At 40.0% G+C, this 15,156-nt stretch overlaps 1 protein-coding gene across 2 annotated transcripts in view; it reads right to left on the bottom strand.

Annotated features, from left to right (window-relative positions):
- The window catches only part of LOC101401560 (adhesion G protein-coupled receptor E2-like), a 43,603-nt gene that overhangs the window by 14,167 nt on the left and 14,280 nt on the right, over positions 1-15,156 (bottom strand). For both annotated transcript variants that reach the window (XM_087425294.1, XM_087425295.1), the window contains 5 exons: positions 10,117-10,224; positions 9,710-9,930; positions 9,346-9,525; positions 8,269-8,466; positions 7,755-7,990 (listed from right to left, as the gene is read on the bottom strand). In XM_087425294.1, the coding sequence (XP_087281420.1) occupies positions 7,755-7,990; positions 8,269-8,466; positions 9,346-9,525; positions 9,710-9,930; positions 10,117-10,224 (943 nt within the window). The remainder of the gene's footprint in view (positions 1-7,754; positions 7,991-8,268; positions 8,467-9,345; positions 9,526-9,709; positions 9,931-10,116; positions 10,225-15,156) is intronic.

Below are 15,156 nucleotides of genomic sequence, written 5' to 3'. Positions count from 1 at the left end.
ACTAGAGGGGAAGGGAGTCTGGGCAGGAGAGGGTAAAGAGGCACACATGTATGGTGATGGACAAAAACTAGACTATTGGTGGTGAACACGTTGCGGTCTACACAGAAGGTGAGATATAATAATGTACGCCTGAAATTTACACAATGTTATAAGCCAATATGGCCTCAATAAAATAATTTTTAACAAATTGCAGATGCCACCCCAGGAATTTCTACCTGTTTGTAAAACTAAAGGACTGAAAACAATCTAAATGTACATCAATATAGGGCTAGTTATTGAAATTACAAAACATTTATATAATAAAATATTATGCTCCTATAAAAAAGGAATGAAGAAGCTCTGTAAGTATAGCTGAAGAATCTTCAAGATTCATTGTTACATGAAAAAAATCAAAGTGGAGAACAATGTGTATGGTATGCACCCATTGGTACTGAAGATATATTTTTAAAAAATATGTGATTTGATATTAATAAAATGCTTTTGATAGAAAAAAAGGAAACTTCACTTACAGTAGCAGTCAGACCTCATAGTGACTTTCAGGCACCCTACCCCAGACTCTAGCCGCAGTGCACCATTAATCTTCTTTCTGTCTCTATATTTTTGTATATATTCCACACTTCCCATAAACAGAATCATAAAATATGTGATCTGTTATGACTGGATTCTTTCATTTAGCACAGTGTTTTCAAGGCTCATTCATGTTGCAGCATGTCTTCATGTCTGAATAATATGTTTTAGTCATTTTAATGGCTCAGTAATATTCCCTTCTATGGATATGTCACATTTTATTTATCCATTCATCAGTTGGTGGGCATTTAGTTGGTTTCCAGTTTTTGGGTATTTTGAATAATGTTGTTATGAGCATTCATGTACAAGTTTTTGTGTGGACATATGTTTTCACTTGTTTTGGGTATGTACCTAGGAGTGGAATTGCTGGGTCATGTGGCAGCTATATGTCCCACCTTTGAGAAACTGTCAAACGGTTTTCCAAAGTGGCTGCACTATTTTACATTCTAGTCAGCAATGTATGAGGGTTCTAATTTTTCCACATCCTTGCAAACATTTTCTTCCTGTCTGTCTTTTTAAAAACTTTAGCCATTTAACCTAAAGTGTATGAAGTGATACCGCATTTTGTAGTTTTTGATTTTCATTTTAATAATGACAAATGATGTTGAGCATCTTTTCATGCACTTATTGGTCATTTATATCTTTAAAGTAATGTCTATTCAAATCTGTCAATTTTTAAACTGAATTATTTGTCTTTTGCTGTTGAGTTACTCAATTTAATTTTAACAACAGTGCAAAACAAAAGTTCTCTTATGTTCAAAATTGGTTACTGAGGCATAGAGAGCTTATGTCTGTTGCTCAAGGTTTTACTGTCAGACAGTGAGAGAATCCACTCTTGATCCCACAGGAGGGTAAAGTGGAGAGCGGGGCAGACACCTGAGGACAAGGAGAGTGTGGAAGGACAGCAAAGCACACACTGAGAGGAATGTAATCAGGAAAGAACTGAAGTGTCCAAGGAGGACACCTGGAAAGAGCTCAGCTGACGCAGGTGAACATGAATTTTAGCAGCACGTCCTGGTTAAGAGTGCACGTCCTGCGGGACTGAATTCCTGAAGAGAGGAGTGAGGACCTGGGTAAACGTGCTCTCCTAAAACAACAAAAATATAAGCAAAACAACTAAAAGAACAATTTCAAGACTCTAGCAATTATCCAAAGCCACAGATCAAACTAGAAGTAGTCTATCCAAAAGCAACTACAGAAGCTCGATGAGAATGGAGAGGAAGGAGTCTGTGATGTTTTAACGTGGAGTCATTTCCATTTCTTCTCTCCCCAGCTTAGTGGTTCAGCAGCAAAGACTTGCTAGCCTTTCAGACAACAGAGAGATCTGACTATTAGAGATCTGTTAAAGGCGTCATCATCATCCCCAGAGCACAGCTGGTATTTTGTTCTGACCCTTTGACTCCCTGGGAAGATTTTATTCTCCAAATTTGGTGGCTATTTGATTCAACTGAGAGCTCATCTCAGTGGGGGACAAAAAGGCCTACTTCCTGGGCAATAGCAAAACAATAGCAAACTACTGTCACACCACTAGCTGTCTAAGGCTGTGACTTCAGGTTGGGCCAACAAGAACTTGTCTGGGAATTTAAAAGGAAATACTGGAGCACTAAAGGACCACAGGGAATCTTGAAAAGCTCTGAAATCTTCCTGGAAACCTAAGGATGCACAAGGCTGTGCCCATGCTCAGGAAAGGACTGGGGACAAAGAAGGCACCAGTCTCTCCTCTCTGGCTGACCTTGAGGCTTTGTGCCACCAGAAAATGAGAGCTCAGTCTGTTATACAAGCTTCCTGAAGTTTGCAGGTGTGCCTTCTCACACACATATCTTGTAAAAGAGTTGAAAACATATAGGCAAGGCATGTAAGGAAATCTTCTGCCCAAAGATTGAGTGGCCACTAAATTGTCCTGAACCAGGTATGACCTCCTGGGCACCCAGGATTAAAAATAAAAACAAGAACTTCAAAAAGCTAGCAGAAAACTCAGAGGCCGCATACTACAGAGAATGATCAATGCACAGGATTAGTTCAGGAAAGTCAGTAACAAACAAACAACAACAAGCTAGAAATAAGAACCAGACTTTGAGGAATCTTATAACAGGAGTGTTACTATATATGGTCTAAAACACTTGGTTAAATTAAAATTTATGATATACACAAAAAAACCAAAAAGTATGCCTCACACACATGGAAAAAAATCAGTCATAAGAAAATGTCCCTGAGGAGGCACAGGTTTTGGGCTTAGTACACAAAGTCTTAAATGAGTTACTATAAATATATTAAAAGAACTAAAATAAACCATGTCTGGAAAATTAAAGGCAAGTATGAAAACAATTTCCCCAAATAAAGAATATGAAAGAATTATGAATGGAACAAAATAGAAGTTTTGGAGTTGAAAAGTACAATAATTGAAATGAAAAATTATTCCAAGGGGCTGGACAACAGAATTGAGCAGGCAAAAGAAAGACTTTATAGGTCCAGCCCCAGTGGCATAGTGGTTCAGTTTGGCATACTCCACCTCAATGGCCCGGGTTTGGATCCTGGGCACAGACCTACACCACTTGTGGCTGTGCTAGGGTGGCAACCCACAGACAAAATAGAGGAAGATTGGCAACAGATGTTAGCTCAGGGCAAATCTTCCTCGGAAACAACAAAAAGAGAGAATTAATGAAGTTGAATATAGGTCTATAGAGATTATGCAGTCTCAGGGAGAGGAAGAAAATGAATGAAGAAAAATGGACAGCACCTCAGAGACGTGTGGCACAGGACCAAGTGCACCAACATGTACATAATTGACATCCCAGAAAAAGACAAAGCAAAAGGGCAGAAAACTACTTAAAGAATCAATGGCTGAAAACTCCCTAAATTTGAAGAACAATAATTATCTACACATCCAAGAAGCTCAGTGAACTACAAGTGGAATAAACTCAAAGAGAGCCACACCTCAGGACATCAGAGACCTAGTAACAAGAGTCAAAGATGAAATCTATAGAGTGGAGAGAAAACCAATTTTTCACGTACAAAAGGTCCTCAATAAGATCAACAAATGATTTCTTGTCTGAAATCCTGGCAGTCAGAAGGCAGTGGGATAACACCTTCAAAGAGTCAAAAAGAGTTAGTCAACCAAGCCTTCCGTATCTAGCTAAATTGTCCTTGAAAAAAAGAAATTCAGTCATTTCAAGATAGACAAAAATAAGATAAGTCTTGCTAGCATAGCTGTCCTACAAGAAATACTAAATGAGACCTTCAAACTGATAGGAAAGGAAATTAGGCAGTAACTTGAATCCACACAAAGGACTAAAGAGTGCCAGTAAAGGTAACTACATGGGTATCAGGAAAGGCACTATAAACTTTTTCTTGTTTGTAACTGTTTTTTTCTCCTGTTTTAAAAGACAACTGCACAAAGCAATACTTATCAAACTGCGTCAATGGTTTATGACAATAATAGTACAAAAGAAGAGGAAGGGAATAGAGAAACATTGGAAGAAAGTTTTGTATAGTACTGAAACTAAGTTAGATGCTAATTGCAATCCTCAGAAAACTCAAAAAACATAGTAAAAGAAACAATGGAATTGAAAATGTACACTAGGAAATGTCTATTTAACACAAAAGAACACAGAAAATGAGGAATAGGAGAATTAAAAAAGCTATAAGATATACAAGTAAGAAATGTCAAATGGCATACACACTCTGCATTATCAGTAATTACATTATAAATCAATGCATTAGACACCCCAATCAAAAGTCAGAGAATGGTAGTATGGATTAAAAATTTTTATTCTATCTACTGGAAGTCACACTTTGGATTCAAAGACAAAAATAGGTTGAAAGTAAAAGGACAGAAGGAGTAACGAAATGAGAGCTGGGGTGGATATATTAATATTAGACAAAGTAGACTTTAAGATAAAATTGTTAAAGACAAATAGGACATTTTAAAATAATAAGAGGGTCAATCCATCAGGAAGATATAACAACTGTAAACATACACGCACCAAACAACAGAGTCCCTAATACATGACGCAAAACCCGAGATTGAAGGGAGAAATAGACAATTCAACAACAATAGTTGAAGACTTCAACACCTCTATAGTGGGTTTGATAGTGACCCCCCAAAATATGTGTCCAAGTCCTAACCACTGGTACCTGTGATGGCGACCTTACTCAGAAATACGGTCTTCCCAGATGTAATTAAGGATCTCAAGATGAGATCATCCTCAATTTAGAGTGGATCCTACTTCCAATACGTATTGTCCTTGTAAGAGAAAGAAGAGGGATATTTCAGAGGCAGAGGCACAGAGGAGCAGGCCACTGGAAGACAGAGGCAGAGATCAGAGTTATGCTGCCCCCAGCTGGGGAATGACTGGAACCACCAGAAGCTGGAACAGGCAAGGGAGGATTCTCCCCTGGGCCTTCAGCGGGATTGCAGCCCTACCAACCTGCCTTGATTTTGGATTTCTGGCCTCCACAACTGTGAGAGAATATATTTCTGTTATTTTAAGCCACCAAGTTTGCAGTGCTTTGTTAACACATCCTTAGGAGCTCATACAATGTCACCTTGAAAAATGGATGAATAATGAGGCATAAGATCAACAAAGAAATGGAATATATGAACAACACAATAACCGATGAGATCTAACAGACATTGAGAGAAATTCAATTCAACAACAGAAAATGCATATTCCTCTCTAGTGCATGAGGACCGATCTTTTTGATAGGACAGACCATAAGTCAGAGGTTAAAAGAAGCCTCATAAAATTTTAAAAATTAGAATCATACAAAGTATTTTTTCTGACCACAAATGAATGAAATTAGAAATCCACAACAGAAGAAAATTTGAATTTCATAAATACATAGTAATTAAAAATGCTTCCAAATAACCTATAGGTATGGTCCATTGAATTTCAATAGGGATATCTAGACAATTCAATGGAGAAAGAATATCCTTTCCAACAAATGGTGTTTTGAAAACTGGGTATCCACATGCAAAATGATAAAATTAAGCCCCTACCTCACACAATACACAACAATTAACTCAAGAGCTATGTTAGACATAATTGTAATAGCTAAAACCATAAAATTTCTAGAAGAAAAAAATTGGAATAAGTCTTTGTGTCCTTGAGTTAGGCAATGGTTTCTTAGATATGATATCCTAAGCACTAAAACAAAAGAAAAAATAGGTAAATTTGACATCCTTAAAATGAAAAACTTTTCTGCTTTAAAGCACATTATGAAGAAAATGAAAAGACACAGATTGGAAGAATATATTTAATCATGTAGTGATAATGGCCTAGCATCCAGAATATATTAAGAACTCTTACAACTCAACAATAAAAGGACAAAATCCCAATTAAAAATGGGCAAAAATTTTGAACGAGTATTTCTCCAAAGAAGACATGCCAATGGTCAATAAGCACATGAAAAGATGCAAAACGTCATTAGTCACTAGGGCAATGCAAATATAAACCCTTATAAAATATCACTGCACACTCAATAGGATGGCTAGAATAAAAATGTAGACAATAACTGTTGACAATGATGTGGAGAAATTGAAACCCTCATATAGTCCTGGTGGACATGTAAAGTGGTACAGACACCTTGGAAAACAGGCAGCAGTTTGTCAGAATGCTCAACATAGATTTGCCATATGACCCAGTAGTTCTACTTGTAGATATATACCCAAGACAAATGAAAACATATATACTCACACAAAAACTTGTACATGTATGTTTATAGTGGCATCATTCATATTTGGAAAAAAATGGAAATAATCTAAATGTTTATCAACCGATGGGTGGATAAATAAAATGTGGTATATTCTTATAGTGGAATATTACTTACAAAGCAACACCACCAGCAACAACAACAAAGAATGGGGTCATGAAACTTGCTACAACATGGACAATCCATGAAAACATCATGCTAAGTGAAAGAATCCAGTCACAAAGACCACATGCATGAGTTCCTTCAGTGAAATATCCAGGATAGGCAGATCCACAGAGACACAGAGCAGATGAGTTACTGTCACAGGCTGGGTGGAGGCGTGGGTGGCAGGAATGGGGAGTGAAGGTTAGTGTACACCAGGTTTCTTTGGTGTACAAAGAAACAATTCTTTGTACAATTCTTTGGTGAATTGAACATGTTCTAAACTTAGATTGTGGTGATGGCTGCACAACTCTGGTTATTCTGAAAACCACTGATCTGGACACTTTAAAGGGGTAAATTTTAGGTATGTGAAATATATTTCAATAAAAATGTGAAAACAGTCAACGTGGTAGTAAAAGATGGAAATAAAAGATTGCAAGCTCGGGAGTTTGACTGCCTGGATTCAAATGCCAGCTCTGCTAGTTTCTATCTGTGCACCTTTGGGCATTTACTTAAACTATCTGTGCCTCAGTCTACCCCTCTGTAAAATGGGGCAAATGACAGTATGCATCTGCTTCACAGTATTGGTGTGAGGGTTGATTAATTAACACATATAAAAATGGTTAGAAATGTGCCTGGCCCACAACAAGCACCTTGTAAACCTTACCTATGATAGAGTCTATTATTTTGATTATTCAGATCAGCTCTACTATTATAAATGAAAAATTGGAATGTCCTTTGTATTTAGATAAAGAAGCAGGTTAGAATTTTTTAAATGATGTCCTAACTACTTCTTTTTAAAATTTTTTATTTTATTTTATTTGCTTTTGTTTGAGGAAGATCAGCCGTGAGCTAACATCCATGCTAATCCCCCTCTTTTTGCTGAGGAAGACCAGCTCTGAGCTAACATCTATTGCCAATCCTTCTCCCTTTTTCCCCCCAAAGCCCCAGTAGATAGTTGTGTGTCATAGTTGCACATCTTTCTAGTTGCTGTATGTGGGACGCGGCCTCAGCATGGCCGGAGAAGCAGTGCCTCGGTGCGCACCCGGGATCAGAACCCGGGCCGCCAGTAGCGGAGCACAAGCACTTAACCACTAAGCCACAGGGCCGGCCCCCTAACTACTTCTTTTGATTTAATCTTTGCAATTTCAAGGACAGAGATCTAAAAACATTCTCCCTAACTATTAATATCTTCCACCCAGAAAAATGCCCTGTGGATTATTACTTAGTGTCTCTCTCCATATTATGCTCTGGCATGATCAAAGTGCTCTGTTGGTTCTACGATGGCCATGGTCGTGCTGGGGAAGACAAGGACAGAGGAAATTTGCATTTACCGGGTGGGTGTTCCATAAAGGTGAGGTCTGGATGCTGCAGAAATGGCCACAATCACAGCCGGGACCCCGTAGCCCACAGGGAACATGAGCTTCTTCATGAACCTGCTCGCGCTGGAGTAGTTGACCACCGTCAGGTTGTGAGCAGTGAGGAAGAGGTGCAGGCCCTCCAGCAGCATCCAGGTGAAGGAGGCCAGGTAAAGATAGTGTAAGGCACCCGCGATGAGGGCGCACAGCACCTGGGGGTGGAGGAGGTGTCAGCAGGAGGGAAGGTCAGGGTGGAGGGTGGCCCAGGACCTCTCCTGCACCTTGCCCCTGGGGAGGACTCTGAGGAGCATGTAGGAGTTGTCCGAGAGGGTTTTTCTTCCAGTTGCATCAGTGAGTGTGAAACTGGCTACTCACCCCTCACCTTCCCAAAGACACAAGATCATTTTATTACAGTATCCAATGCAGCGTGGCTCCGTGGACTCAGCACCCCAGGGGCAGTGCAGAGGGCCCACTGGGCCAGAGTCAGTACCTTGATCTCGGTTTGGTCGATGGCCGTGAGGAAGAGGAGGTGGGCCAGGAGGAGACAGAGGGAGAGCTGCAGGTGGAGCGAGGTGCTGGTGTTCTGGATGGCTCTGCACAGCAGGAAGGTGAGGGCCGCCAGGAGGAGGCACAGCAGAGAGAGGCCCAGCCCCACGTAGGAGATCACAGCCAGCACAGGGTCCTCCTCCTGGGACCCGGCAAAGAGACCACAGTCACGCCTTCCTGCTCCTGCTTCCACCATTTTTATTTTTATTTTTAGTAATAGAAATATTAGGAATGGAGGAGCCAGGTAAATTTGTGATGTTTATGGCTAAGTACCTACAGGTTCACAATGTTAGAATTTTATGGGATTCTGAATTGATTAACTCAGACCCTGGACAAAGCCTTGGAACTCACAAGGGCTTATTTTTCTTTAGGGGTCACCTGATTGAGTCTCTGGCTTTTGAGACACAAAGAAAGTAAGCAGGTCACCCGGTGTACACACAACTTCTTCCAGATTTTTAAGCAAAAGCCAATCTACGTGCTGCTGTGAAGGGATTTTGCAGATGGAGGTCCTATATGAAATGAATTTAAGAAAAGAGTTTATCTGAGTGGACCCGATCTAATCAGCTGAACCCTTTAAGATCTTGGCTCTTACTGGAGAATAAGATTCAAACTTAGAGAGAGTTTTGATGTGAGGGAGCTTCTGCTGCCTGCCTTCCAACAGGAACACAGATACCTTGTGACACAGCCTATGAGAGGGCCACGTGAGAAGGAACGCAGATAGCCCATAGATGCTGAGCATGGTCCACTGCTGTCAGGTAGCAAGAAAGTGGGCCCTGAGTCCTACAGCTGCAAGGAACTGAATTCTTCCAGTGACCAGTGAGCTTAGAGGTGGACAAAAAGCCTCAGAGGAGAGGCTTGTAAGACTTGTAAGATCCTGAGCAGAAAAATCAGCTATACCATGCAGGACTGCTGACCTGCAGAAACTGGGAGATAATATATTTGTGGTTCCATTTAACTGCTATGTTGTGGGAATATGTTACAGTGAGATGCACACTGAATGCAGCCCTCTCAGGGCCCTCACCTGCATGTCATAGTGGGCCATGAGGACGGCGAAGCTGCTGAGGTGGGTGCACTGGCAGGTGGTGCTGGTGTCTCTGGTGCTCACCACCCTGCAGCCTGTGGTGGCCCAATGACCACATCCATTTGGGCTACGCTCCAAGAAGACACAGAACTCCCTCTGCCTTTGTCCAGTGTTCACTGACTGTAGGAACAGGGTGAAGATGTGAGCTGGTGGTTCTGGTTCTCAGAAAGAATGACCCAAAGCTAGCTCATGGAGGGCTTTCCTGGGGAGTTGATGCACCCGTAGGGGAGCCTCCCTGAACCCCAAGGCTGTGCCCAGGACTCAGGCCTCTTTCACACCCACAGCCCATCCCACCTGGACTCACGTGGTTAAAGATGAAGGTGACTGGGGTGCTAAGGTTCTGGGTGTCCTTGCTGCTCATAAAGGCAGTGAAGACATCTGACAGCAGGACAGGGGAGACTACCTGCAGCAATTGCTTGTGTGTCTCATGTCCAACTACCCGCTTCTCAGGCTCCAGGACCAGGGGGGCCTCAGCCAGCAACTTACCCATCCCTGGCGTGGAGACAAGGCCCACCAGAGAACGACCTGCAGGAGAAGGCTAAGGTTGATGTCTTGGCATCCTCAACAGGACCGCCTCTCTTCTGATGAACTCTTTCCTTGTGTCTCCACCAGATCCCAAACATCCTTTTAACATTTAATGCTCCATTTGTCAAATCCCTGGGCACTTATACTATGAAGCCTCAGTGACCTTCTCCCCATCTCAGCTGTTACCTGAGTCACCAGATTTCTGCACCACATCCCAGTTCAGCAGCATCTTTGCCTGATTCTGACTCAAGATGACATTCCTGTCTCCTTGCTCCAGCACCTCCATGGACAGTTCTATGAGTTGTGGGAGTTAGCTTAGTAATTGTGCTGCAGTGGTTGATATAATACCATTATTTCACATATGCATGTATATATATATATATATATACATATATATACACCAAAATTATGTGTAACACTATTAATTTTTGTCCCATACAAAACCACTATTTTATATATACTATAATATTGCATATAATATTTGGTATAAATAATAATGGTATATATATATGCATATCATCTGAATTTACAAAGGCTTGTAGCAGAAACTATGAGTAATTTTTCAACAACAAATTAGATAACCTAGATGAAATGGACAAATTCCTAGAGACACACAAACTACAAAAGTGACTGAAGAAGTAATAAACAGTCTGAACAGGCCTACAACAGGTAAAGAGATTGAATCAGTAATCACAAACTACCCAAATGAAAAGCTCAGACCAGATGGCTTCACTAGTGAATTCTGCCAACCATTTAAGGAAGAATTAACATGAATCTTTTGTAAACTCCTCCATAGAACAGAAGAGGATGGAGCATTACCTAAATAATTTTATGAGGCCACCATTACCCTGAAAACAAAACCAGAGAAAGACATCACAGGAAAACAAAACTGTAAACCAATATCCCTTATGAACATAGACGCAAAAATCTTCAATGAGAGTGGCACAAGCATTATGGTGGAGTGAGCTCTCCCCTTAGACTTTACCCCAAGAGACAATGAAAAGGACATTTACAAACCAACAGAGGACATTCGCACAGCAGAAATTACGTTGGAGAGACCCAGGCAGGCATATGTCAGAAGGTGGAGGTGCTGGACCCCCAGAGGAAGTGTAAGGAGGTAAGGGGACCTTCTCTCCCTCTCCCACAGCAGTCTAGGGTGAAGCACCACGTGCAGCTCTGAGAAAAGAGGGGAGAGGGACAGCTCTGTATGGGAATTCCTTTGCTCTCAAGTTCCCTCACACCCAAAGGGAAAGCTCCACACCGAGGGCACTGAGCTATTGCAGGAGTATCTTCATCAAGCCAGCACCCCAGGAGGGCAGATAACGAGGACAGAGCCAGAATGCCCCCGGGATTGTGCATGCAAAAGAAAGAGGCCCTGCCACGGCCCGGCACATCAGCTTGCCTGGCGGACCAGGACACAGGATCCCCACCAAAGCATCCAGCGGTGTGTCAGAAAAGCAGCAGCTGGGGGTGGAAATTGCAGACAGGACCTGTCAGCATAGATTCCAAAGGACAAGCACAGATGGCAGGGATCATGGCAGGCTCAGAATACACAGCTCCTGACACCACCCCCAGTGGCGGCAGGTGGAAATGCAACCAGATACTATCACTATGTGAAGGCACAAATCCACTCGATCAAATAGTATGAAGAAAAATATTAATACTCCAGACCAGAAGGAAAGTGACAAGCACTCAGAATTCAATCCTGACGGCATAGAAATTTACAATCTAAATGACAGAGAATTCAAAATAGCTATCATGAAACTCGAGTTACAAGAAAATTCAGATAGTTCAATGAAATCAAGAAAAAATTAATGAATGGAGGGAATTCTCCACAAAATAGGTTGAAACTATAAAGAAAAACCAATCAGAAATGTAGGAGATGAAAAACTCTAATAATGAGAGAAAGAAAAATCTGGACTCCTTGAGTACCAGAGCTGATAATATGGTGGGTAGAATTAGCAATCCAGAGGACAGAAATATAGAAATGCTTCAGAGGGATAAGGAGAGAGAACTAAGATGAAAAAGAAATATAGAAATTCTCTGAGAAATAGCCAATTCAATTAGGAAATGCAACATAAGCACTATAGGTATTCCATGGGAGAACAGAGGGAGAATGGAGCAGAAAGCTTGTTCAAAGAAATAATAGCTGAGAACTTCCCAAACCTTGGGAAGGAGCTGGAATTAAAAGCAAAAGAAGCTAATAGAACTCTTAATTACATCAATGTAAAAAGTCCTTCACCAAGGCATATAATTGTAAAACTGGCAAAGTCAAAGACAAAGAAAACAATATTAAGGGCAGCAAGGGAGAAGAAAATAACTTACTAAGGAACCCCTATCAGGAGTTCAGCAGATTTCTCAGCAGAAACCTTACAGGCTATGAGACAGTGGGATGATATATTCAAAATTCTGAAAGACAAAAAGTTTCAGCCAAGAATACTCTATCCAGTGAAACTATCCTTCAGATATGATGGAGAAATAAAATCTTTCCCAGATAAAGAAAAGAGGAGAGAGTCCATTGCCACAAGACCCCTCATACAAGAAATGAAGAAAAAAAGAAAGAGTTTACAAAGCTTTGAGCAAGAAGATAAATAGGCAGATGAAATCTGAAAATCGTAGCTCTCTGTCAGAACAGGTTAGCAAACACTTAATTATAACACTAAAGCTAAAGGGAAGGAAAATTTCAAAAATAACTATAATCTCCTCATTTTAACCACAAACTCACCACACAAGATGGAATAAGTTGTGACAACAATAACTTAGAAAGGGAAGAGGAAAGGGATGGAATCAGCTTAGAATAAGGAAATAAGAGGCTATCAGAAAATGGACTATCTCATCTATGATATTTTTTATAGAAACCTTATGGTCACCACTAAACAAATAATCTGAACAGAAACACAAATGATAAATACATAGAAATCTGAGAAAACCGTCATAGACAATCACCAAAATGAATAGGCAGTCCAAAATACATGGGATGAGAAACAAAGGAAATACAGAACAATCAGAAAATGAGTGATACAATGGCAGCTTTAAGCCTTCATATATCAATAATGACTCTAAATGTAAATGGATTGAATTCTCCAATAAAAACACAGAGACTGGCAGGATGGATGAAAAAACAAGACCCAACAATATGATGCCCCCAGGAAACACATCTCAGCTCTAAAGACAAATACAGGCTCAGAGTGAAGGGGGGGGAAGGTGATACTCCAAGCTAATGGCAAACAAAAGAAAGCAGCTGTTGCCATACTTATATCAGACAAAGTAGACTTCAAGATAAAACAGGCAATGAGAGACAAAGAGGGGCAGTATATAATGATAAAAGGGACACCCCACCAAGAAGACATAACACTTATAAATATATATGCACCTAACACAGGAGCACCAAAGTACATAAAGCAACTAATAACAAACCTAAAAGGAGATATTAACAACAACACAATAATAGTAGGGGGAATTAATAGTGGTAGGGGACCCACTTACATCAATGGATAGATCATCCGAACAGAGTGTCAACAAGGAAATAGTGGAATTAAACAAAACACTAGACCAGATGGACTTAATAGATATATATAGAAGATTCCATCCCCAAACAGCAGAATACACATTCTTCTCAAGTGCCTATGGAACATTCTTCAGGATAGGCCATATTGGGAAACAAGGGAAGCCTGAATAAACTTAAGAAGATTCAAATCATACCAAGCATCTTTTCTGACCATAAGGATATGAAACTAGAAATCAACAAGAAGAAAAAAGCTGGGAATGTTACAAATATGTAGAGACTAAAGAAAATGCTACTACACAACCAATGGATCATTGAAGAAATTAAAAGAGAAATCAAAAAATATCTAGAGACAAATGAGAATGAAAATACACCATACCGACTCATAAAGGATGCAGCAGAAGTGATCCTAAGAGGGAAAATCATAGCAACACAGGCCCACCTTAACAACTGAAAAAACTCTCAAATAAGCAATCTTACACTACACCTAACAGAATTAGAAAAAGAAGAACAAACAGCGCCAGCTTGCAAAGTCAGCAGAAGGAGGGAAATAATAAAATTAAAGCAGAAATAAATGAAATTAAAACAAAAAAGAAAAGTATCAATGAAACTAAGAGGTGGTCCTTGAGAAGATAAATAAAATTGACAAACCCATAATCAGACTCACTAAGAAAAAAAAAGAAGGCTCAAATAAATAAAATTAGAAATGAAAGAGGATAAATTACGACAGACACCACAGAAATACAAAGGATTATAAGAGAATGCTATGAAAAACTATATGCCAACAAATTGGACAATCTAGAAGAAATGAATAAATTCTTAGACTCATACAACCTCCCAAAACTGAATCCAGAAGAAATAGAGAATCGGAATAGACCAATCACAAGTAAAGAGATTGAAGCAGTAATCAAAAACCTCCCAAAAAGTAAAAGTCCAAGACCAGAAGGCTTCTCTAGAGAATTCTGTGAAACTTTCAAAGAAGATTTAATGCCTATCCTTCTCAAACTATTCCAAAAAATTGGAGAATACAGAAAACTTCCTGACACATTTTATGAGGCCAACATCACCCTGATCCCAAAGCCAGACAAGGACAACACAAAGAAGGAAAATTACAGGCCAATATCACTGATGAACATAGAAGCCAAAATCCTCAACAAAATATAGGCAAACCAAATACAGCAATACATTAAAAGGATCATACACCATGATCAAGTGGGATTTTTAGCAGGGACGCAAGGCTAGTTCAACATCTACAAATCAATCAATGTGATACACCATATTAACAAAATGAGGAATAAATACCGCATGATCATCTCAATAGATGCAGAGAAAGCATTTGACAAGATCCAACATCCATTTATGATTAAAAACTCTCAATAAAATGGATATAGACGGAAAGCACCTCTACATAATAAAGGCCATATATTACAAACTCACAGCCAACATCATACTCAATGGGGATAAAACTGAAATCCATCCCTCTGAGAACAGGAACAAGACAAGCGTACCCACTCTTGCCACTCTTATTCAACATAGTACTAGAGATTTTGACCGGAGCAATTAGGCAAGAAAAAGGAATCCAACCAGGCAAGGAAGAAGTGAAAGTCTTGCTGTTTGAAGATCACGTGATCTTATATGTAGAAAATGCTAAAAAATCCATCAGAAACTATTAGAAATCATCAAGAACAGCAGGAAAGTTGCAGGGTACAAAATCAACTTAC

Source organism: Ceratotherium simum, chromosome 39, assembly GCF_057802395.1.
Source record: "Ceratotherium simum simum isolate JZ-2026a chromosome 39, ASM5780239v1, whole genome shotgun sequence".
Classification (NCBI taxonomy): domain Eukaryota; kingdom Metazoa; phylum Chordata; class Mammalia; order Perissodactyla; family Rhinocerotidae; genus Ceratotherium; species Ceratotherium simum.
Note: the sequence above shows the minus strand (reverse complement) of the source record. Positions and strands in the feature narration are given on the sequence as shown.